Here is a 24,922-nt window from a genome sequence, read left to right on the forward strand (position 1 = left end):
TTTTTTTTTTTAAAGATTTTATTTTTTTCCTTTTTCTCCCCAAAGCCCCCCGGTACATAGTTGTGTATTCTTCGTTGTGGGTTCTTCTAGTTGTGGCATGTGGGACGCTGCCTCATCGTGGTCTGATGAGCAGTGCCATGTCCGCACCCAGGATTCGAACTAACGAAACACTGGGCCGCCTGCAGCGGAGCTCACAAACTTAACCACTCGGCCACGGGGCCAGCCCCGACAGTCAGTCATTTACCCACGAATATATGCTTTATTTTATTTAAATCTGTAACAATTAAATCAAATTTCATTTAAAGCCTATGTTCTCACCATTGTCAAGAAGATTCCAAATTCTGGGTTTAAATCAACACAATCACCATCAGAAAAAATGAACTGTTTTTTTCTCTCTTTTCTTGCTGTCAAAACGATATAAATTTGTTGGGCTGCCACTGATAAGACAGGCAACTCAATTCTGTTAAACTCATCAAAACAACCCCAAGAACCTGACTGTGCAAGACCTGGTATGAAAAACAGTAAATGTGAAAAATTAATAGTTTACAGTATACCTTCCTGATAGCAATCATTTCTCCAAAGTGCTCCCAAACAATTATAAATTGAAACACCATTTATAGACAGTCTGTTTGGCTGTTTATAAAGACATATTTAACTCCAGTGAGAAAGAGAGGTTTAATTATTTATACATCATCACCAAAACAATGAAAATAGTACATTGCTAAAATGAAAGTGGAGACATGTCGTTACACCCAGAGATGCTGAAGCTTGACAAAATTTCATTCAGTCTGGAAGTGCCACCTCCAGTGGGGATGAGGATGGAAGGAGCCGTAATGTTTTGGGGAAACTGGCAAAATAAGGGATGCCCTGTCTGGCACAGATCACTCTGTTCCTTTTGTGTTGCAATGAGTTAAAAATATCAGGATGCTGGGTGAGACAGAGAATGGCCAGAGGGATTTTTATTTTTTCTTTATAAAATCCAGCACAGAGAGACACCTGGATATCGTGAACATTGCTCCTGTCTAGTCTCTAAGGAGGAAAACTTTCATTATCTTCAGCTGCACAAAATGCTCTTCTTTCTTTTATTACTGCCCCCTGCCCCCACCCCCACCCCCACCCACCGCCTTCCACTTTTTCTTCTCTCTCCTTTGGGAATTTCCATTATACGGATGTTGGAACTTATATATCCATCCCTAAGACCCTTAAGTTTTTCTGTCAAACTTTCCATTTCCTTCTGCAAGGTATTCTCTTGGCTAGATATTCCAACTCAAGAGAGACGTGGGGTTTTAAAAACTATTTTATTCAAGAGAGATTTTTTTAATTCACATTTTCAATTTCCTGTTATTCCAACTGCTATTTTCTTTCACAGCAGTCTGTTTTTCTTTAATTGGTTGTACATGATAAATTCCTGAATCTCTCTGAAGCTATTAATTTTATTTACTTTTGAGTTTTCCTCCGTGTCTCTATTAACCAGTTCAGTGGTCACTAGGTCTCTTTGCTGTTTTGGGTGCCTCCCTGACTTCTTCGAATATTTTATGAGACTTTGTCCTTGCTATATGTGTGTATCTCCTCATCTCAAATACAAATTCCCGTTTGCAGGATGCTTTCCCGCCTCTGGTGACTCGGGGGAAGGGGTGGGAGCGGCAGCAGAGCTTCTCCTCTGGGTTTGGGGCTTGCCGTCTGACCTGGTGTCTGAACCGGTGCACTCCTTGCCTCTGACTCAAGTCCTCATTTAGTGTCAGGACTCTCACTTCAGAGAACCATGTTACAGTTTGTACATGGAGGAAAAACACTGAGACAGCCATTTCCATCTCTTTTTCTCTGTCTTCTGCTATAATATTGGCATTCTGGGGATTACCTTGTACTCTGGTCTGCTTCTCTCAACCATCCCCCACCCTCAAGCCATGAGTGATCCACAGAAGAACCCTACTCTTTGATTAGAGAATGATTCTCGGGGTTCGAAAATATTTCAACAAGACAGGCAATTATAAAGAACAATATAATGAATACCCATGCACCCACCTATCAAATGTTAGCAATTTGCTTCAGATTTCATCGTAAGAATAAAGTATTAGAGCTACAGTTCAAGTCCAACGTGTCTCTCTTGGATGCACACTTCCTCCATCTCCAGAGGTAACTTCTACCCTGAATTTGATGTCATTGGTTCCTACGCCTGCTTTTAAACTACTGCTCTAATGCATGTGTTCACAAACACTATCTACTTTGCTTATTCAAAACGTAATTGTATCTATTTATATATCTACATCTATCTATAAAATACTGTACATACCCTCCTGAAAGTTGATTTATTTGTTCAATATTATTTTTCTTAATTTTATCCATGCTGATAACATAGATCTAATTCACTATTTTAAAATGCTCTGTGGTGCAGTATTCCATTGCATAAATATACCAGTTTAAAAATTCATTCTGCTCTCAATGGATATTTGAGTTGTTTGTAAGATTTGCTATAACAATGTATCCGTCTTGCTCATATCTTCTCGCAATACAATACGTGTGAGGAGTGGAAATGCCGGGTCAGAGAGCATGTGGGTCTCCACGTTCACCACCTGTCAGCAAGCTGCTCTCTGAAGCAGCTCTAATAACTTACGTACACATGAGGCATACTAAGAGTTACAATTTCTGCACCTCCTGACTAACAGTGGTTTTGTCAGACTTTTCTATTTTCGCCAGTTGGCAGGAGTGAGAACGGTATCCCCTTATCGTTTTGCGTTTTTGAGTGATTTGAAGAAAATCTTTTTTAATGCTGGATATTAATCTTTTGTCAGCTATACATGTTAAAATATCTTCTCCCAGTCTGTAGCTTATGGCTATTTTTCCTCCTTCTTAAAGGAGAAACGCCACAACAGACTATGTAATTATATATACAAATATACAGGTATGAGATGTGCATATGGAATATATACATATGAGACCTAATTCCAACAGCCAGGTAATTAAAGGAAGGAGCTGGGTGTGCAATCTCATGTTATCTATTACAGGGCTGGTCTCACAGCCCATTTAGAGGAAGGGCCGGATGAGTGAACTCATGATATTTAATACAGGGAAGCCCCAGGGTACTTCTTTCCAACTACAGCCCCTTTCTGTCCTCCCAGAGAGAAGGACTCTCAGTCTGAACCTTGTGTTTTTCTTTTCCTTTTTTACCACGTACACATATCTAAATAACATATATTTTTAGTTTTACCTATTTTGGAATTTTAAATAATCTTAATCATATTGTATATATTTTTGTGAGACTTACTTCTTTCACTGTAAATTATATTTGTGAGTCAGCTCTATGTCATGCGTCTTGTTGTAGTTACTTATTTTTACCGCTATATAGCAGTGTAATACAGAATTTCCTATTTTTTAAATTTTGTTTATATATAATATATATATATGTTTACAATTTATATGTATTTACATATCCTGTCCACCACAGAGGACACTCGAGTTGTTTCCAGTTGTTTGCTGTTGCAGGTAATGCTGCCATGAACATTAACACAGAAGCCCAGGGCATAAGTGCAGTTTGTCTGAATATGTACCAGGAGGTGGGATAGCTGAGAATAAACACGTATGCTATGTTTTCCAAACAAGTTTTACACGCCCACCAACAGCGGATGATTGTTTTTGTTGCTCTACACCTTGATGACGGTCAAAATTGCCAGGCAAACTTTTGTTAATCTGGCGTGTACAAAATGGAATTTCTTCAGAAGGGGAGAGACAAAGGGAAGAGCTCACTTTGCCACGTTGCTGTTGTCCTTCTTTCTGGAATTTCTTCATAATGGGCAATTCTCTGATTGCTGGTCATTTGCTTTCCTTCATTTGTGAAATGTCTGTTCAAGACTTTTCCTCGTTTTCCTATTGGGTTATCTTTTTCCCACTGATTCACAGGCATTGTTCATATATTTTGGACACTAATCCTTTTGTGGGTAATGTATGTTGCTAATGCCTTTTCCAAATTTCTGCATGGCTTTTCTCTCTCTTTTTGATATCCATTCATGAACAGAATTTTAAAACTTAAGGTAGGCAATGTATCAATCTTTTCTTTACAGTTTGAGATTTTTGCATTAAAAATCCCTTTCTACTTTGAAAACAAAGATGTTTTCCTTTATTATCTTCTAAAATCCATATAGTTTTGCCTACCATATTTAGGCACTTAATCTCCAGAATTGATTTTTATATATGGTGTAGGCATCCAATTTTTACATATGTAGGGATCCAATTTCCCTTGTTAAATATTAATCTATTGTCCCACAACAATTTATTGTAAAGTCTCTCTCTTCGTCACTGATTTCCAATACCACCTCTGCCATCTGCCAAGTGTCCCTGCGCTAGTTCTGTTTTCTCCATTATATTCCACTGGTCTATGTATCAAGCCCGGCACCAATACCACACTCTAAAGTATGTTCTAAATGACATCTTTCTGAAATTTTCATCTTCGGTTTTTTTGTGGTTTATTGAAATGAAATTTATTTTGTATATTTCATATTCTAGTAAACTTGCCAAATTCTATTTTCCTACAGATTTGTTGAATTTTCTTCACATATGAATTTTCTTCATATCATTTGTAAATAATGAAATTTTGCGTTTCTTTCTTTGCAATCTTGGTGTTGCTGTTGCTGCTCTGTTTGTTCCTTACTGCATGGAGTAGGATGTGGAGCACAGTGCTGGATAGGAGTAACAAGGATGGCAATCCTTCTCTTAGACCTTATCTTAAAGAGAATGCTTTCAAGTTTTCAACAGGAGGATGTTTGCTGTGGATATCTTTTATCAAGTCAGCCATGTGGACGGATATCTGGGGAAGCATCTAAAGAATAGCAAGTGTAAGGGATCTAAGGAGAGAGGTGCTTCAAACGTTTGAGAAACATCAGAAAGGTCAATATGGCTGTAGTAGAGAGAGTGAGTGGACAATAGTAAGAGATGAGGTCAAAAGGTCAGGGCAATACAATGGGGATGGGGGGGGAAGGAGTGAGTGTGATTGTCCAAGACAATATAAACCATAGCAAGGATTTCAGCTTTTACTGAGCAAAGTCACTAGACAGCTTTCGGCAGAAGAGTGTAATGATCTGACTCATGTAGTAGGACTGCTGTGGTGCTGTTTTGACACTAGAAGGGAGGGGACAAGGGTAAACAGAGGAAGATCAATTAGGAGGCTTATTGGAATGGTACAGGTGAGAGAAGATGATTGGCTTGAACCAGGATGATAGCAGTGGGGCTAAGAGGTGGCAGATTTGGGATGTATTTTGAAGGTAGAGCTAATGGTGTTTGCTGACAGTTTGGATGTGAATATAACAGAAAGAAAGGAGTAAAGGATAAGTCAAAGATTTTTGTCGGAGCATCTGGAAAAATGGAGCAGCTACTTAGGGCGATGGGGAAGCCTGAGGAAGGAGTAGATACTGGGAGGGGAGATTAGGAGCTTGGTTTTAGATATAAGGAATTTGGACCTATTAGATATTTGTGATGTCAAGTAGTAGATATCAGTTGTATGTATGAATCTGGAGTTTCAAGAAGTCCAAGTAGAAATAGAAATTTGATCATATAAATAGTATTTAAAGTTCGGGTCTGCATGAGATCACCAAGAGAATGCACGTAGAGAGAAAAGAGAAGACCACCAAGGACTGAGTTCTAAGACCGAAGTGCTCTCTACTCTTTTTTTCTCTGTCCACCTGAAACCTATCTTTCAGGATTTTCTCAAAATTTCCCACCAGCTTATGGCCCCCCTTCTTGTTTTCCAGTGTTGTTATGCATCTTAAAAATCTTTCATTTCAGTGGATAACGCAGGAAGGGAAGTCACACGTGTCATCAGTTTGCTATCTTGATCTTAGCTCCTCCACCGCTGTTTCAGGCAATAATAAACTGACTCTATTTTCATAATCAAATACACATTCAACTCATGGGTTATAATGCCTGCAATAGTATTGAACCATATGCAACTGATACTATCTAGCCATTTTTGACCCAGAAAAACAGCAATATCATAAACATCAACTTACACTAATTTTGGTTATGTGGAATAATATTACATTAGATTTGTATCAGAAAGTAACACTAAAGTGCAATAAAAACAAACTCATCAAAAATAATTTAACGGTGTTTGACACTTGCCTTTAAAAATCCTTCCTAGCCCTCGAAAATCCATTTGATCTGAGCAGTTAAACACAACCACATATTTTCCCAAACACCTTCCCATGTCTTTTGTCGTTTCTGTTTTGCCAGTGCCCGCGGGTCCTGCTGGAGCACCTCCCATGTTCATTCCCAAAGCCTGTGCTAAAGTGATATAGCATCTGCAAATGTGAACCAGATAAAGCGTTGTGAACATGGGATGACACCTGTTACAGTAAAGCACAAGCAAAAGTCCAGTGTGATTGAAATGGGCCTGTTTATTTTAGAGTTTAAGAAGCCACATAAAAGATACAGGCAACCAAACAAGGCTGGAGTACTTGATATTCATTAGAAGTCGTACAGTGATTGCAAAAATTTCTTGGGACAAACGTCTCAACTCCTCAACCCTGACTTAAAACCTTCAGGCCTTCCTTCCATTGTGGTCAGGATAAACCCTAAGTCAGAGGACCAAATAAGCTGTGGTGTGCTGGCAGAAGTTTAACCACCAGATCTCAAGGGAAAAAAATAAACCTTATTTTCATATTTGCTGATTTCAGTGGTACAAATACTTCCACCAAGGTGTACGACAAGCTACCAATATGATATCACAAAATTGGGAAGATGTGCGTAGCTGGCTCTCACAGGCTGCTACGAGCCAACTCCAGAACACTATTGCAAATAAATCATTTTACCACGAATCGTTTCACTCATTTAGATAAGTGTAAAGAATAATATAATGATTCTCCTCGTATCCCTGATCCAGCTTCAGTTATATTTGTTTTGGATCTAAGCAAAACTTAGCAAAGCTTTGTGAGACGCGCAGCTTTATACGTAAACATCAATGGAAGAGAAAACACGTTGACAAATTTATGCTGCAATGACAGTAGGCATATAAAGAGAGGTTGGATGAATCAGGAGGAGGTTGAAGACATAATTTGACTGTCATAATTTTACCTGGAGGCAGCCCTATTTAAAGTAATGGCAGAATTCATTGTTCTATGACCCAATTTAATGCAATTCTATAAACATTTATTGAGTGAGTTCTATGCACAGCACGTGGAACTGAGTGTCGTGGGATACAAAAAGATGAAAAAGATCCAGTTCTTGTCTAGTGTCATATACTGGAAAGAACTGTGAGGGGATCTGCCATTGACTGATTATTCAGACCTGGCCAAGAAGCTTCACTTCCGGTATCAATTCCCACATTTGAAAAACAAGGAGACTAAATTAGACAATCTCCAAGGTCCCTTCCTTCTTTGCAATTCTAAAGACTTCCTTTATGGTTCTAGAGATATTTTGCCATCTTGCAACCTAAAATTCAAGACTAAATTACTTGTAGTCAACATTCTAGCTTGTTTTTATTCTTTTATCTTTTGCTACTTCATAAAAATTTAACGTACAGGTAAGTTTAAGTAACAACTATGGTTATTTCATTGTTAGACTGACTTTGATGAGCTAGCATAGATCTAACACGACAACAATACGCTTTTTCATTTCAAATGCAACTTCAAAACAATTTTAAGCACATTATTTAATTACAAAATGGAACAACAAAAACTGAGTTTCCTACCTGTCTGTTAGTGGAGTGATAACAAGACGATCAGTGCAACCCAGAAATTCATTTTGGTAAATAAAATCAACATCTGTAATAGATACCACAGTTTGATCCAAGTCTTCCTTAAAATAAAATCTACTCTGTTTTAGCCACTCAAAATCAGTAGCTGATTTGATATGCATTTTTACCTAAAAACATGAAATACATCGAGGTTACATACTGAAATGCAATAGCGTAAAAGACAAGCATATGAGCAGTTTTTATTCACTCATCCAGGAACTGATCCTCATTCATTTAACATATATTTATTGAGCCCTTCCTCGAACCTGACATTGCTGGGTGAACAAAGACAAAGATGGTTCTTGCCTTCTGGAGCTAACAGAAAAGTACAAAAGACAAAAGGATAAACAAGTAATTGCAATAAAGTAAGAAAAGAAATTCAGAGTTCACAAAAATATGTAGCAAGAAGACTTAGCCTAGAGAGCCTGAGAGGTGTACTCAGAGAAAGACACACCTAAACTAAAGCCTGGATAAACAGTAAGAATTAGCCAGGGAAATGAAACAAAAGGGGTGAGGGAGGTGTGGGAGGGCAAAATGTTCTAGGCAAAGACCCAGAAGATCTGGTTGGCATGTTCAAGAAACTGAAAGAAGTTCAGTTCAGCTGAGGCATCAGGACTCTGGCGAGAGAGTAAGAGGTGAGGCCAGAAGAACTGGGCACGGGAAAGGGGTTGGGCATTATTCTCACGGCAATGGGAAGCCACTGAAGGGATTAAGCAGGCAGATGCAGGTCATATATGCACAATTGTCTTCCTACACCAGCAGTATAGCCAAAGTAACCAACCTGCCCAGTCATCAGCGTTTACTACGGGGCAAGCGGTACTGGGCTCCCACTGCAATGGATGCAAAAGACAGAAACCGGGCAAGTACACTTAGGAACAACATCCCATTATAACCACATTCTGGTGCTTCATGACTTTCCTTTGGCAAACTTGGAGAAACTCCAGTCCCGCCCACTCAGGGGATTCAACATAGGAAAGCGGCAAATGGTCCCCTTCACTGCTCTTAAACCCGGTGGCCCACTTCCAGGCCATTCAGCTGACACTAAAAAATGGACCTCTGGCAACTGTACAATGTTCCAATCTCCATCTAATCAAGTCTCCATGCTATTTACAGTCTTGCTTTTGTTGTTGTTTCATTGTCTATGATTTTGCATCCCCCTCCAGTTAAGAATTCTGGCTTCCCTCCTAAAGCACAGTTTGTATTCATCCACCTAAAACAGCTACTTTCAGGTAACATAATTCAATGCCACCCCCAGGGCCTACTAACACAGGACCCGCAGCCATGGAGATGCAATCAGCTAGCTACTTTCAACAATGTTAAGATGGTAAGGACGAGATGGAAGAGGAAGAAGAAAGAACGGGTAACATTTATTGAGTTCTTCCTGTAAATCAGGCTGTTCTAAGCATTATACATGGAAAAATAAAATGCAAATATGTTGGCCATGAGATCTCATTTTAGTTGAGATGTAAACTGACCAAGAGTTCAGCAGCAATTAATACAAAAACAAAACAGTTTCATGGCTTTAATTGTGTACAGGCTTTTTTCTTTTTTTTAAATCCATTCTGTATATAAAGTAAAGCTTTGCTCAGCACTTAAATTGGAAAGAAATTTCTTCGATAGGATTTCAGCTTTGAGAGTCAGTGAGAGATGTATAGACAACATCCTCAATAGTATGCTCTTAGCAGATACAGTAATGCATTCCTTCCATAGGAGTTTCTTGAGATGGACTTTAATGAAAGCCAAAGCATAACATTAATTGCAATGCAGTGAAAGGAAATCTGTAGAAAGCCAAAGAAACATGGTCTAAGTATGCAGCTTGCTGATGATTAGCCTGATCCAGAGATCCAGAGATCCATCCTAGAGCAGCGTTTCTTCACCTGGGAATCTTGTTGAAATGCAGATTCTGATTCAGCAGGTGTAGGGGAGGTGAGCAGGGGGAGGAGACTGGAGATTTTGCTTTTCTAACAGCTCCCAGGAGATGCCAATGCAACTGGCTAGCATGCAATACTTTGAGAAGCAAATATCTAGATTCCAGGGGAATAAATGGACTGCATGTCCTTCAGTCTTCAATAAATATAACTTATCTGATCAGAATTTTTGATATAAGTTTGAAACAGGTAGTCTGTGATCATATTCTCTGAAAAAGGGCCACAAGTTGCATGAATTATGTGTCTCTGATAAAGGAAAGAGATAGCTTTAAGACGAATCAAATCAAATCAAATAAAGCAATGGTATTTAAAGACAAAGATAGTCAAATGGTGCTATTTCAATACCTCCTGGAGCCCCTACCCTATAATAGATAACCACTGCTTTAGCAGAACTTGATCTTGCTCAAGGCCACTCATTAGAGTCCTATTTCCAAAGGGAATTCAGGCGCCACCCCTCTTACTCGCACCACGCAGAACCTTGCCTAAGTCAAGTCTGTGATGCCCGGATGGACACTACCAATTGGACAAACAGCCATGAGAGTTCTCTGAAGCTTGATTCTATTCAATCTGGACTTCTTTCCCAGTCAGCCCATCATAACTCATAACCAATCCTACCTAAATTATATTATGTCCCTGGTCATTTAGTTTAACGTAATGATTAGTTAGTTCACATCACATCAGTCTGTTCCAGACTTTCAGGATGCCAAATATGAGTGTACATATACGCTTGTTTAAACCACTAGATATAGGAATTTGTAGAGGTGGTATATATGGAGACAGTTGTGATGAAGGACCAAGTAGATAGAAGGTTCATATAAGTTAGGAAATACTTATGATTTAATTGTTCATTATTAGGAGCACTAAATTATTAATTAGTACATTGTTACTTTAAGAAAAAAAAATACCTTACCAAGTCATCAAAAATATCTCTCTGATGCACATGGATGGTAATTAGAGTTTCAAATTTCACTCTATCAAACTTGCTTAGGTCGTGCGTCGTCTGACTAATTAGAGTATTCAGGATGTCCAAAAATTTCTGATTGGTCGCTTGCATGATCTTCCTGTCATCTTTTGCATTATTTAAAGCCTCCTCTGAATCATGTGTCCACAACATCTGAATTCCCAGAAGACCAACCTACAAATCCAGCAGACAAATAAATTTGCCAAATATTTCAAGCATGTCTGCAATAACATTTGGGGGGTCACTTATTCACAAAAAGATGAACAGGTTTCACTTATTTTAAATTTAAAAAGAGACATGCATTTCTCCACTCCCAAAAGAGAAAAAAACACATTTAAGGTTCTAACTGTTGATATTTAATGATTTCAGTGTAGATATATAAATAATAATTAAAACAATGGCCACCATTTATGGAGCGATATGTGTGTTATGGAGGATGCTTTGGAAATTTTTCTCTAGAGGGCCTGGGACCACCAGATACCTCCGTGAGAGAAAGATTTTTCTTTCTCAAGAAAAGCAAGTGGAATTAATAGACTCTTTGTTGTATATTTTTCTTCAACAGGTTTTCCAAAGGTTTCTTCATAACTTCTAAAAAAGATATGCTGCCTATCTCCTTTCTTGATCTCGAGGTCTCTCTAAAATCCATATCTTTATCTACATCTACTTCTCTGCCTCTATATTTATCTAAAGGAGAGAGAGACAGAAAATGAGAAGAGGAGAAGCTTGTCCTTTGTCTCCTCATGCAGGGATAAGGAAATTGTGAGTGAATTCATGTTATCTACAATTTCTGCCCCAGAAAAGGGAGTAAAAGTAGTCAGAACGTGCCCTCTCCCCACCTCTTCGCTCTAACAGTTGTCCCTTTGGGAAGTTTGATTCATTCCCAGAGATAGATCTAAGATCATTGGGACCGAAAAGGAGCCCCAGGTGTGGCGGAGGACTGAAAGCAGTGTGTGCGGCATGCGGACACCGTGGGGCGTGGCACTGGATGTGGGTGAAGCAGGAATAAAACCTCCTTACCTCCGCCTCCTCAGAAGCTTCCATATTTGTCCTGCTAGAGCAGTGGCCAACCTGGGGCCTTCAGGTGAAGATATATGAAAGCACCTGGCTGAGGTGAGCAATAGGATATAGAGGAAATAGCAGGTGTCAGGAAGCTCCCAATAAGTAAGCCAATTCTGACCCTGATGGCAGCAGAAGATAGTGCAAGATAGGAAAAGTGAAGAGAAACAATACAGAAACAGCAGTGTAAGGCGGTCTGATTTAAAGACAGAACCACAGACCCTGAAAAAAACCACTGCATAGTGGTATATTCTAAAAACCCATCTTTAAAATTACTATCCTGAGTCACCAAGAAAAGTTTAAATTATGTTTTTTACTCAGTTTAAGAAGGCGGGGGACTTGAAAACTGGAGATGTCTCGTTAAAGTAAAAAAATAAAAAAATAAGAATGTCCATTCTCATCAATATTATTTGATGCCTGTAATAAGCACATTAAAAAATATTGGAAAGGAGGGGGCAGCCCCATGGCCAAGTGGTTAAGTTCACGCACTCTGCTTCAGCAGCCCAGGGTTTCGCCAGTTTGGATCCTGGGCGCAGACCTAGCACCACTCATCAAGGCACACTGAGGTGGCGTCCCACAGAGCAGACTAGAAGGACCTACAACTAGAATATACAGCTTGAACTTGCTCTTCAGCTCTTCCACTTTAATGCTAAATCCTCTGTCTAAGGCTCTAGACTAAGCCTCTCCTTCAGAGCATACATGGTGAGCAAGCTTTCCTGGGGGAGGGAAAGAATGTTGATTTAGTCTAAGGAGCTATTTTCTCAGCTTATCAAATTAAGTATTCTATAAAACTTTACCATAAAGGTAATAATGCTAATAAAAATATTAAAATTTGCCAAAGATTTTATACAATGTAAAAATTGTATACAATATAAAAAATAACAATATTAACATATTTTCTCCAGGGGCTGGCCCGTGGCCAAGGGGTTAAGTTTGCGCGCTCTGCTTCGGTGGCCCCGGGTTTTGCCAGTTTGGATCCTGGACGCGGACATGACACCGCTCGTCAGGCCGCACTGAGGCGGCATCCCACACAGCACAACCAGAGGCACTCACAACTGGAATATACAACTGTGTACTGGAGGGCTTTGGGGAGAAGAAGAAGACTGGCAACAGAGGTTAGCTCAGGTGCCAATCTTTAAATAAGAATATTCTCTCCAACCAAGGTTGATTCTCTATACGAACTTATGTCGTTTGAATAACTAATTTCATATCATTTCAGCTGTCTCCACTGTGTGTGCAGTAGTTCAGGATTTGGAGCGTGGGTTGGGAGGAGCAGTTGGAGAAGAAATACAGTTTGGGCAAAAACTGCCTATATTTTCCCTGGATATCTGTTGCCTTCTATCCCACACTATCTCTGACCTGGATCACAAATCATCACTTTTCATTTATCTTGGCTGAAAATTTAATAAAACTGTTGGCTCTTCACTTTCTATATCCAGTTCTAATAATACTTAGCACTTCTCAGAGCCAGAGGACATGGGAGCTGTTCAAGAGAACACTGCTCCAACCCCCAGCCTCCTCAAGGTCTTCTCTATTTTTTTTTTTTTTTTTGAGGAAGATTAGCCCTGAGCTAACTACTGCCAGTCCTCCTCTTTTTTGCTGAGGAAGCCTGGCCCTGAGCTCACATCCGTGCCCATCTTCCTCTACTTTATATGTGGGACGCCTGCCACAGCATGGCATGCCAAGTGGTGCCATGTCTGCACCCGGGATCCAAACCGGCGAACCCCGGGGACGCCAAGAAGCGGAACGTGCAAACACAACTGCTGCGCCACCGGGCTGGCCCCCTCTTCTCTCTTTAAAAACTCAGTTGCATGAGAAGGCCTCTTTTAACATATTATGCCAATTTTTAATCACTTGAAGGGAAAATAAAAAGGGAAGATGGATTTCTTTTAAGAAAAGATATGCTCATTCTTTTTATATTGTCCATGTCCATATTTCTCTCTGTATTTATATCTATCTATGTATGGACATATAGAGATAGGTGCCTTTTCTATAGATAGACGTCTTATATATAAGATGAAGATTTTCATGAGTGGTTTTACCCTCAGTGTATGTCTTTAATGATGGGAGAATGGCAGCAAGTCCTCTTCTGAGGGACGGGATGAGTTGGCCTAGAATGGTGTAGATGGACAAGCAGGTGGCTGGGAAACGAGGGTGGGCAGGCCTCCCTCACTGGTTCAAAGCTGCAACAGCCTCCTCACCATCAGGCCAACTTTCTCCTGCGTATCCTTCCCCCTTATTCCCACTGTTTAAACATTGTGCATGCTCACCTGTGCTGGAAAGTGATTGAGGAAAGGTAAGAGCTGAAATCCTGAATCGCTGATTTGATAGTAGGCAGATCTAATTATATTATGTAGTGACGACATCTGCATTTTCAACAATTCCAGAAGCCAAATCTCTACAGGACCTTTGGCCACAACAGGAGTATCCAGCTAAAAAACACATTACAAATATGTTACAAATTGATGATAATTTGGTATTCTTACAAACGTCACATACTTAACTGGAGAAAGCAAATAATACTACACAAAGCATTTAAAACACAAGTAATACCAACCAACACTAGCGGTGGAACGAACTATAAACATCATCTACTCGAAAGCCTTCGTTTTGCAGATGATAAGATGAGTCTCAGAGAAGTTAAATGAGTCATTCAAACTGGTTTGTCACAGAGCCCGGGCTGTACAACAGGAACCCAAGTCACCTCCCCTCCCTTTTTTTCCTAAGAGAATTGCATTCTCCTCAACCTAAATTTGTAAAGAAATGCTAATAACAAGATTTTAAACAAGTTAAATTACAATAATTTTTTCTCCTTCTCTTGATATGACGGCCAGGATACGATCGTAGTCTTTTGCATGAAATGTCACCTCATTTATGTTGTCAGATACCGCAGGGAGATGTGGCTGTAAGAAACACAACACAGAGCGCAAACGTCACACACGAGGCTAAGCACAAAAAGCCACTGAGACATTTTAAAAAGCCTTATATTTTGTATCTTTGTAAACGATTGAGAATTCACTTCATTGTCTCCAAGAAGCAAACAAACAAGATTGCTTTAACCCTTGACCGACACGGAGGCCCGGTTTTTAAAATCCAGCCCTAGACAATGTTTCCTCTAAATCCTGAAAATGCCCCTCTTATGCTGTGAGATTGGAGTAATGACCGTCGCCTTCCTCTAGATGGAGACTGAACCATATGGTACCCGCCCTCTTCCCTCCCAGAGACAGCTCAGTCCTGCCCTCCCTCTTGGCTCTGTCTCTGCCTGACACAGCTTTCACTTCCCTCCTCTCTTTCCTCATCCCTGCAACTCCCTGGAAACCAACAGGGAAGATATTATTAGCCGTTTCCCAGATTCCCAAACCAGAAACAGCCCTGGGATGTGTTTCAGTGCCTCTCCCACCCAGTTGTCTATGGTTTTTCTCCTTCTTCTGGAAGTACTGCCCTCGGAAATGGCTAAAAGCATTTGAGAAGCACTCTGGAGGGAAAAAAAAGGACAAATCCAAGCCACAATACTTATTTGATCTAAGAATATTTAGAGTAAAATACTCATAATAATGAATTACATTTTGTGAGCATATACTGTGTGCCAGATGCTTTTCAATGCATTGTGTCACACAATCCTTATGACGATTCAATAACATGGGGACCCTTAATAGCCCAGTTTTATAGATGAAGACACTGACGCACAGGAAAATTAAGAAGCTGGCCAAAGTCACCCAGCTGGTGAGCTACATAATCAGTGACTCTTGCCTCAGGTTGATGGGCTCTGAATACACAGAAAACAGGACATTTTATAAGAACATAATTTTTAATACTCTTCTTTCCTACCTGCACTTTTATGATGTTGACTTCATTTTTATTACTGATTATGTATGCTGTAGAAAAAAATGATTTAGGTAACAGATATTTAGATTATACCTGTATGGTATGGGAATCACTGGCTTGTCCAAGAATTTCCAGGAGAACTGGATCAGAGACGAAGAAGAATCTTGGAAATAGTAATCGCTTCTTCTCCAGATACCTTTAAATAAAGTCATGTTAACAAACGACTTTTTCTGGATTATTAATTTTTGGGTTTTTTAGCCAAGACACAATCACTAATATCTTCACTAAGATAATAGCAAACACCTATAGTCATTTCCCATTTCCCTCTGAAATGTTTGGTTTGAACGAATGACCATGCTCCATCATGGATGGCACTTGGGAAAACAAGTGGAAATAAGGAAAGGATCCAGGGCGAGCCTGCCCATTATCTGTCTTCTTCCTCATCAAGAGCCCTCCTGTGACTTTTCTAAGAGTATTGTGAATCTCATGGCTTAAACCCAAGGTGAACACATAATTTATCTCCAAACCCGGACATCCTGAGAGTGAAAGGGGGTACAATGAACCATTAAGCCAAGCCACAGGCATAAACTTGGACAAACCAGAATAGACCATTATCCTATTTCAAATAGAAATTGAGAATAAACTGCCTTTTAAGAAAATTATCCATGAATTTGTCTGGCTAATTATTCTGTGAGTTCACATCTCTACTGCATACCAGTAGTGGGTTGAATGGCAGCCTCCCGAAAGATATGTCCACATCCTACTCCCTGAAATCTGTGAAATGTGGCCTTGTTTGGAGAAAAGATTTTTGTAGATGTATTGAAGTGAAGGATCTCAAGAAGAGACAATGCTGGATTATCCACATAAGCCTTAAATCCAATGACAAGTGTCCTCATAAGAGACACAGGAAGAAGGAGAAGAGGAGAAGGACGTGTGAAGACAGAGATAGAAGTTACGTAGCCACAAGCCAGGGAACTCCTAGAGCCACCAGAAGCTGGAAGAGGCAAGGAAAGGTTCTCCCTTAGAGCCTTCAGAATGTGCTGGCACTTTGATTTTAGACTTCTGGCCTCCAGAATTGTGAGAAAATAAATTTCTGGGTTTTGTTTTATTTTTTCTTTTCCTGAGGAAGATTAGCCTTGAGCTAATAGATGTTGCCAATCCTCCTCTTTTTTTTTTCTCCTGGAGGAAGATTAGTCCTGAGCTAACATCCCTGCCAATCTTCCTCCACTTTACATGTGGGTCGCCACCTCACCATGGCTGACAAGTAGTATAGATCTGTGCCCAGGATCCAAACCCGCAAACCTGGGCCACTGAAGTGGAGCACACCAAACCCAACCACTACACCACAGGGCTGGCCCCAAATTTCTGTTGTTTTAAGGCACCAAATTTATGGTAATTTGTCACAGCAGTCCTACAAAACTAATACAATGCCTTAACTCACCCACTCCCAAGTTGAAAGTCTTTTTTTGCAGAAAAGTTATGTGGAATGTTAAATTCCTACTGCCACTTCAACCATCACTACCAAACCAGAAATGCAGTCAATACTATTAACTTGTTTGAGAAAAAACACCGCCACTCAGTAAAATGATAAGTAATTTAAAAATTAAACTCTTACCCTGTAAGTGACTTCTGACATACTTCCAACTGTTCATGTAAATGAGGTAAAAGCTGCCCCATAGTTTCATCTCCAACACAGCAACTAATCACGTTGGGATTCTCATGAGCTCGCTGCATTATCTTTATCCAAGACTTGTCAATATTCTGAAAACGTTTTGCTTCCTAGAAAAAGTCCATAGTTAGTAAAAATTAGCATTTGGATGGTTGAATAAAGCAAAGTCTTCACTTTGGAATTTCCAATAGTTCTTCCAATAAGCCTCCATTAGTCTCATGCTACATAATTTAAAGGAGCAAATTTTTTCCATCTGAATTAACTCTGAACAACAAAAATCCAAAGTCATAAAACTGCTTATTGAAATGCTGCTTTATCACAATGGGGTTTATCGCTTGTTTGTTTTCTTACATTTAATACATTTCAAAGTGCCACCTGATTAATTTGCAGAGCTATCAACTTAGAGCTGAAATCCAGGCTTTCAGCACCCCAGGTGTTTTGGTTTGATGAGCAAACTGAAGAAGCATGGAAATAATTTGATCCTTGGAATAATTACAGCTCAATAGTACCCCAGGAAAAAGAAAACAATAAAAACCCAAAACAAAGCGTCATTTATATTTTTGCAGAAGAAAATTTTCTATTTACTATGGAAGATATTAAGCTTCGTATTCAATTGCAAAAATGCCTCTAGAAATTGGCACAATATCGCCTCTTTTAAAACTTTAAGTGCATTTTTTTAAAATGTGCAACTTGCCGATTAAAAAAGAAAACATTTATGTTTAAAAAAGAATGTGTTACAAAGGGAAATCAGTCGTTTTCAAAACCCTTTTATCTTTGGTTTTTAATTGATAGAGATCCTGTAAGTATGGAAATTCAAGAAGAGCAGGTTTAATTTTTATAACAAGAAAGTTACCTTCATAGAATAAAGCTATTAATAAGTTACTGGCATTTACTTAAAAGACTCTAATAAAGCTGTTTTAAAGATTTTGTTACTAGCTTTTTCTTTTTAAAGATTTTATTTTTTTCCTTTTTCTCCCCAAAGCCCCCCGGTACATAGTTGTATATTCTTCGTTGTGGGTCCTTCTAGTTGTGGCGTGTGGGACGCTGCCTCAGCGTGGTTTGATGAGCAGTGGCATGTCCGCACCCAGGATTCAAACCAACGAAACTCTGGGTCGCCTGCAGCGGAGTGCATGAACTTAACCACTCAGCCACGGGGCCAGCCCCTTGTTACTAGCTTTTAAGGCCACGTTTCCCTGCCCCACAGTATGTTTTTCATCCACAATTAGTCGACTTGCTAATAATTAACTTGTGCTTACAGAATATGGATTACTTTTAACTATACTCTCAGAGGAATGTTATAAGGTTGATTCTTGGAAGAGATGAACTGCTATAATTTAATAGTACCATATTTGAATGTACATCACATCTTCAGAGAACCTGGAGGTTTGAAAATATGTGAGTTTCTTCTTTCTGTTAACGTAAATCAAATGTCAGCACTTTTTTTTTTTAAACTTTTTTTTGGAAAGGGCCAGATAGTAAATATTTTAGGCTTTGCAGGCCATACGGTCTCTGTTACTCAACAACACATCGACTCTGCTGTTACAATATGAAAGCAGCCATATGAATGGACGTGGTCGTGTTCCAATAAAACTTTATTTACAAAAACAGGCAAGTGGGCCATAGTTTGCCAACCCCTGGTGTAAATAATCAAGACATGACCATATGTCTTCGTGAAGACTTTTACAGAGACACATAGACAACACACACCAAATTATTCCATCAGTGGTTACAAAAACCATATTTACCTGAGGGAGCTGTTTGGCAATATCTCCACCTACAAAGACAGCTTCAAGATAAACCCAAAGGTTCTGAACTATTAGCCACTCTTCAATTATATCTGAGGAAGTGGACAATTTATACACCCAATTCTGGATATTCTTTTTAAATGGAGCATTATATCTAAAAAGTAAAAATGGAAAAACATTATATTTTAGGCAAGATTCAGAAAATAGTATGGCCTAACAAAAGTAAATTACAGGAGAAACATTCCCTTGGAAATGAACAATTTTCTAAAAGGCAGTTCCTAAATAAATTTCATACAGATAATGAGATTTTTGGTTTTTTATGAATAAAACATATAATTATAGTGATTTCACTTATTGTTCCCATGTATCAGTCATGGACTAGGAAAATGGGCCAAGTTTTAGGTCACAGAGGTCCAGCAAAGGAATTGCGCTGGTTGCTTCTGGGAATAAAGGGAAAACAAGGAATAAGACGGTTTTCCAAGACTTCTGTGAACCAAATCCAAGTGGTGACTGCCTATGAGAATGACACACAGGACGCCATTTGTTACTGGTCTGTGGAACTATTACCACAAGGCCAGGGTCAAGCTGGAGCTCTGATGTCCACCTACTGATGTGCTCTTCCACTCATAGACTGCTAATTCCACCAGGCACTGTGCCTAGATTCTGCAGTGTTAGAGATCCAGGATAGCCACCCTAAAATAGCAGGGTTCCTGTTTTCTCATCATCAGGGATAGCTAAAGTGTTCATAAGAATACGAGGTGTCCAGAAACCTGGGAACAACTAAGACAGACAAGAAATAGAGTGGATCCATGGAGGAGGTGATGGGAAGACACTGAGTAAAGACCCAGTACCCTACAGTTGGATTAAGAAGCTGACTTCAGCTTGTGGCAATGGCATGTAGCTTTGAGGTGGCGTAGATGCATTTCCTGGTGAGTGGCACTTGTTGACTAGGGCCTTAAAACTTTCCTTTATCCAGAACAAGGTGATATGAAGATGCTCACACACAGGATGGCATTCTTCTGGGTGTAGTCTGATGCCTGAGTACAACCCATAACTTCTCTGGAAGCCCATGTTATACATGGAGGTATAAAGGGAGTTGCCCCAGGGAGGTAGGCGAGTTGTTCAGGCAGTGAGAGGCATTCTTCTCAACACTCAATTAATACTAGTCTAGAACTGAAAGGCAGTCAATATGCCAGAAGCATTTTCAAAATCAAGACATGCAGACTAAGACAGTATGGCTGGGCATTCAGGGAGTTGAAGCACCTAGATATTTGGGGCCAAAAATGATCCTCTACAGGTAAAAAAAAAGAGTCATTTTTGATGGTGTATAACTTCCCAACATGACAAAGGAAGATTTGAAATAAAATCTAGCATAACCAGTCTCTGTCCTTTGGTACCTGTATTGCACAACTTTGTGTGGTAGAATCTGTCGTGAATGATAGGAAGGCCCATGGAGCCCCACGGGATCAGAGATCCACCAGGAAAGTGTCACAATCCAGGAAGTAGCTGGAATTAAGTCTCACCCATGGAGATATACAATTTCCTCCTCAAGTCACATCCAGGCAGCCCTAGAGATCCAGCAGGCACTGACTGCTAAAGATCAGTCTGAGGTTAGTTCTGGAAGAGGCTTTCTGGGTCCATTTGATGTGGCAAAGCTCTCTAGGAGGAGAATCTCCCAAAGTATTGTGACTTCTTAGATATCCTTATACTCTTTCTAGCAGGGCCTCAAGATTGAGTTCAGCAGCACTATAAATAAGTACTATACTAATCAGGATATACGCAGGTTAAGTATGAAATTAAGAAAGCCTTGAAATCCCGAATTTCTTGGCCAGGCCACAGACACTGTTCAGGTGAATCTACAGCCCTTCATCAAGAGGTCATCATTCAAGAAATCAGGATGGCAAAATTTGCAATGAACCATGAGGAAGCAGTAGTCTGTGAAGTCTAGGAACCACTGAATATCCTATGGTCCACTTTGCCAGGATTATTCAGGTTCCCTGAAAGCAGAGGATACACCCTAGGATCTTAACCCCAGCACATTCAATCCAGATCCAGAACTCGGAGCTTTGTGAATTAGTACATTATCCAAATACAAGACTGCCTCTGGGGCCAGAGGAGATGAAGGATGTCATTCATTAACCAGGGATCCCAGCCTGGAGAAGGGTTATTAGAAGCTCCATGCACCCTGGACACTGACCTCTGTTAATGATGGGGTTGTGACATACTTCTTAGGTGGGTTAAGGTGAAGGACAGTTGAGAATCACTGCACAGTCAGCTAGGGCATTAGAGGTTGCTGGTGTCCAGACCAAGACCTGACAGTATATTTAATTTGACTGAGCCCATTTTCCTAAAGCTGCGCTTGAGATCACAGTCACCTTTGAGCTGGTTCAATAGTCCAATGATGGACAGGTTGCCTCATTTAGGACACAGTGGACCCAGCACAGATTTACCACTTTTCACCATAACAAATGCAAGTGTGTAAGTGCTGAGGCCCTAACAGTATATTCCTTTCATGTCTTGCCAGTACACTGTTCCTGGGCCATTGGGTAAACACTTGAGCAGGTTTAAAGGAGGGCAATGATGAAATCAGAGGAATGAAAGGGAAAGAAGAAAAAATAGAAAGGTCATCTCAGTGGGGAGCCAAGATTTTCAGGAGATAAGCTGCCAATCTAGGGGAGAATAATTATGATGGGGCCCACCAGGAAAAATGGGATGGACAGATAAGTACCATAAAAGAAGAGATGGAGGCCATGATGATTAGGGAAAATATAGGTAGTTCATATAAGGACAGATAAGAGTTAGCCCTTTGGGTCAGAATGTTGTGTAATGCCACACCTGCAAAAGTGGGCTTTTACCCTGTATTATAGAACCCTCAATACCCGATTAAAGCTTTCTCCCCAAGTTATAAAATCACCTGTTGCTTAGTAAGGAACCTAAGACCATTAAACTATCCTCCATCAAGGTGATAATTTCTCCCGATTCAGTTCCTTTGAGCAGGAGCTCTCCTTTGCCCTTAAAGGCTGCAAAACTCAGGTTCTGGTTGGTCCAATTCTCAACCACCTGAGTCAACTTGGCTTCAATATCCTTCTCCTTAATGGCAGATATGCAAATATCCTTCAGAGGGAAATAAAAGAATATGTCATGACATTTTCAATTACAAACTAAGTGCATCGTAAAATCAGAATTTTTTAGCTTGGACGTAGAAGTCATTTGGTCATTTTCTGGCCAAGAAAACCGAGGCTCAAGATCATCGTGTTGCAAGTTCAAACCAGAACCTTCTGACACTCTGACTACTAATTATTTTTCTGTACCATATACACGAGATAATGGAACTTAAATCACTATGTTTCTTCATTATATTTTTAATTGGCGTTTTTCTGCCAAAATGGAGATGATCACAGCTGCTCTGTCTCGGTGGCTTGCTAGGAGAAGCAAATGAGAACATATGCAAGAGTCTTTTGAACCCTTTAAAGTAACATATACACATTGCTATATTCCTGCCTGTGCTGGCCCTAATATGAATATCTCATTTGCTTAAAAAATCAATTCTATCTTTTTCTTATAGGTTTTCCTGTTTTCTTCTGAGAATCCTTGATGGACAGTCTCACAAGGGAAAACAAAAGTAAGGCGTTTTCCCCACCATTCCCCAATTAATTTTCATACTTAGAATCAGAGAATCTCAGAGATGGGAAAGAATTTAAAGACGCAAGCTATTTCCACGAATAACTTTTACACAAATGAGTCCGTGATAAATGTTGCAAGAGTGGTGTGAACTGCTGTGAGTTCTGAGGTGGGAGAAACAACTGCTGCCTGCAGTCAGGAGGAAAGGCCTCCTTGAGGGGCACCTGAGAGCAGTGGGACTCCAACAGGCGGAGGAGACGACATTGCGCAGGGAGGGAAAAGGCTTCCTTTAGAGGCAGTGCACCCGGCAACAGTAGGAATCCAGCCTGGCTAAGAGCAGAGCACACGGGGCAGCACAAACAGGACCGACTGGGGTAGACAGCACTGAGAGTCCATTTTGGAGTACAAATAGTTAACAAGTGAATCCTAGAATTCCTTGGAATTGTCCAACGGAGTTTTCAAAGCACAGTCTATGAATGGCTATATTCTTAAGTGTAAAAACCTAACTATAAGAATGAGATGGTCACCAAAGTTTTTTAACTCTTTGTTTCCTTCAATAGTATTTGAATGACATTTGTAAATAGGGTAAATAATGCTTTGAAAACAAAACTTTTGATGTACATATGTTGTTAAAAAGAGGCAGGGGAGGAGGCCGGCCCAGTGGTGTTGTGGTTAAGTTTGGCGTGCTCCACTTTGGCGGCCAGGGTTCACAGGTTTGGATCCTGGGTGCAGACCTACTCCACTCATCAAGCCACCCTTTGGCAGCATCCCACATAAAATAGAGGAAGATGGCCATAGATGTTAGCACAGGGCCAATCCTCCTCAAGCAAAAAGACGAAGATTGGCAACAGATGTTAGCCCAGGGCCACTCTTCCTCACAAAAAAAAAAAAGGTACAAACTTCCAGATATAAACGATAAATAAGTCCTGGGGATGTGATGTACAGCATGATGACTATAGTTTTAATGCTGTATTGTAAATTTGTAAGTTGCTAAGAGAGTAGATCTTAAAAGTTCTCATCACAAGAAGAAAAATTTGTAACTATGTGTGGTGATGGATATTAACTAGACATATTGTGGTAATTATTTCATAATATATACATATATCGAGTCATTATGTTGTACATCTGAAACTAATATAATGTTCTATGCCAATTATATCTCAATAAAAGAAGAAATAACATACAAACACTATGCATAAAAAAAACTTGCAAAGAAAAAATATAAGAACTTCCACATTATGCAAATGTCTATATTATATAAATATAATAATTTTAAATATTTAATAGACTCATAGGAAAAAGTATATAATTAGAAATTTGGAAAATGTTCTGAGGAATTCACCAAGAACACAATACAGAAATAAACAGATTTCTTTTTTCTAGTAATTAAATTCTTACTAGTAATAGAAAAATTGACTTGTCTCTTTTCCCTTGAAATTAGAGAGAGCTTAAAAATTTTAAAAAATGCTTGACCAGGAGGTGTGAAGATTTTCATATGTGTGAGACTTCTGGCAAAACCCCGTCTTATCAATCAACTGTTCTCTCTTTGTCAATAGTTGTAGACATAGATATAGGAACGGATTTTTTTTTATTGTGGTCATAATAGTTTATAACATTGTGAAACTTCAGTTGTACCTTATTATTCGTCAGGCACCATATAAATGTGCCTCTTCTCCCCTTGTGCCTACCCTCCTCCCCCCTTTCCCCTGGTAACCACCAAATTGTTCTCTTTGTCTGTAAGTTTGTTTATCTTCCACATATGAGTGAAATCATACAGTGTTTATCTTTCTCTGTCTGGCTTATTTCGCTTAACATAATACCCTCAAGGTCCATCCATGTGGTTGCGAATGGGAAATAAACAGATTTTTAAAAATAAAAGTACAGTTAAAGGACAAGGAGAATAAATTGAGGATCTCCAAACTAACATATTTCAAATAGTGATATTACCACCTTGGATTACAGCATTATTTTGCAAAACCAAGGGATGTTCACAATCATTCCAAATTTCGAGAGTGCATTATCTAGGGCAACTGGTACACCCTTGAATAAAATGTCTGTTGGTACAATTTTCAGAAAAGGAAAAGGAGACTTTCTTTAAAGGACCACTAATAAGACCTTATAATCTTATGTACCTCAATGTCATCCTTATTTTTAAGGAGTGGTGCTTCCATAATATTTCTAAGACAAAAAGAATCGGATTCCACATCAAACGGGGTTTTAGTTAACTCGGAGATTCGGTCCCAGTGTCTCTGTTTCATTGCCTTATTGGTCATCATTTCTAGTAGAGGACATGACTCACTGAAATCATCAATTCTTTTTTTCAGATCCAAAAAAGCTTGCCAATCTTTAAGCCCTTTTGGAAGTTTACGACATCTTTCAGAAAAAAAAAGAAAAAAT

At 39.5% G+C, this 24,922-nt stretch overlaps 1 protein-coding gene across 2 annotated transcripts in view; it reads right to left on the reverse strand.

Annotated features, from left to right (window-relative positions):
• Window positions 1-24,922, reverse strand: part of DNAH8 (dynein axonemal heavy chain 8) — a 263,980-nt gene that overhangs the window by 145,365 nt on the left and 93,693 nt on the right. For both annotated transcript variants that reach the window (XM_070514986.1, XM_070514987.1), the window contains exons 31-41: window positions 24,658-24,898; window positions 21,819-22,018; window positions 18,905-19,058; window positions 17,106-17,269; window positions 15,584-15,686; window positions 14,464-14,568; window positions 13,936-14,097; window positions 10,559-10,783; window positions 7,676-7,848; window positions 6,109-6,287; window positions 319-506 (exon numbers count right to left, since the gene is read on the reverse strand). In XM_070514986.1, coding sequence (XP_070371087.1) covers window positions 319-506; window positions 6,109-6,287; window positions 7,676-7,848; window positions 10,559-10,783; window positions 13,936-14,097; window positions 14,464-14,568; window positions 15,584-15,686; window positions 17,106-17,269; window positions 18,905-19,058; window positions 21,819-22,018; window positions 24,658-24,898 — 1,894 coding nt within the window. The remainder of the gene's footprint in view (window positions 1-318; window positions 507-6,108; window positions 6,288-7,675; window positions 7,849-10,558; window positions 10,784-13,935; window positions 14,098-14,463; window positions 14,569-15,583; window positions 15,687-17,105; window positions 17,270-18,904; window positions 19,059-21,818; window positions 22,019-24,657; window positions 24,899-24,922) is intronic.

Source organism: Equus asinus, chromosome 8 (genome assembly GCF_041296235.1).
Source record: "Equus asinus isolate D_3611 breed Donkey chromosome 8, EquAss-T2T_v2, whole genome shotgun sequence".
Classification (NCBI taxonomy): Eukaryota; Metazoa; Chordata; class Mammalia; order Perissodactyla; family Equidae; genus Equus; species Equus asinus.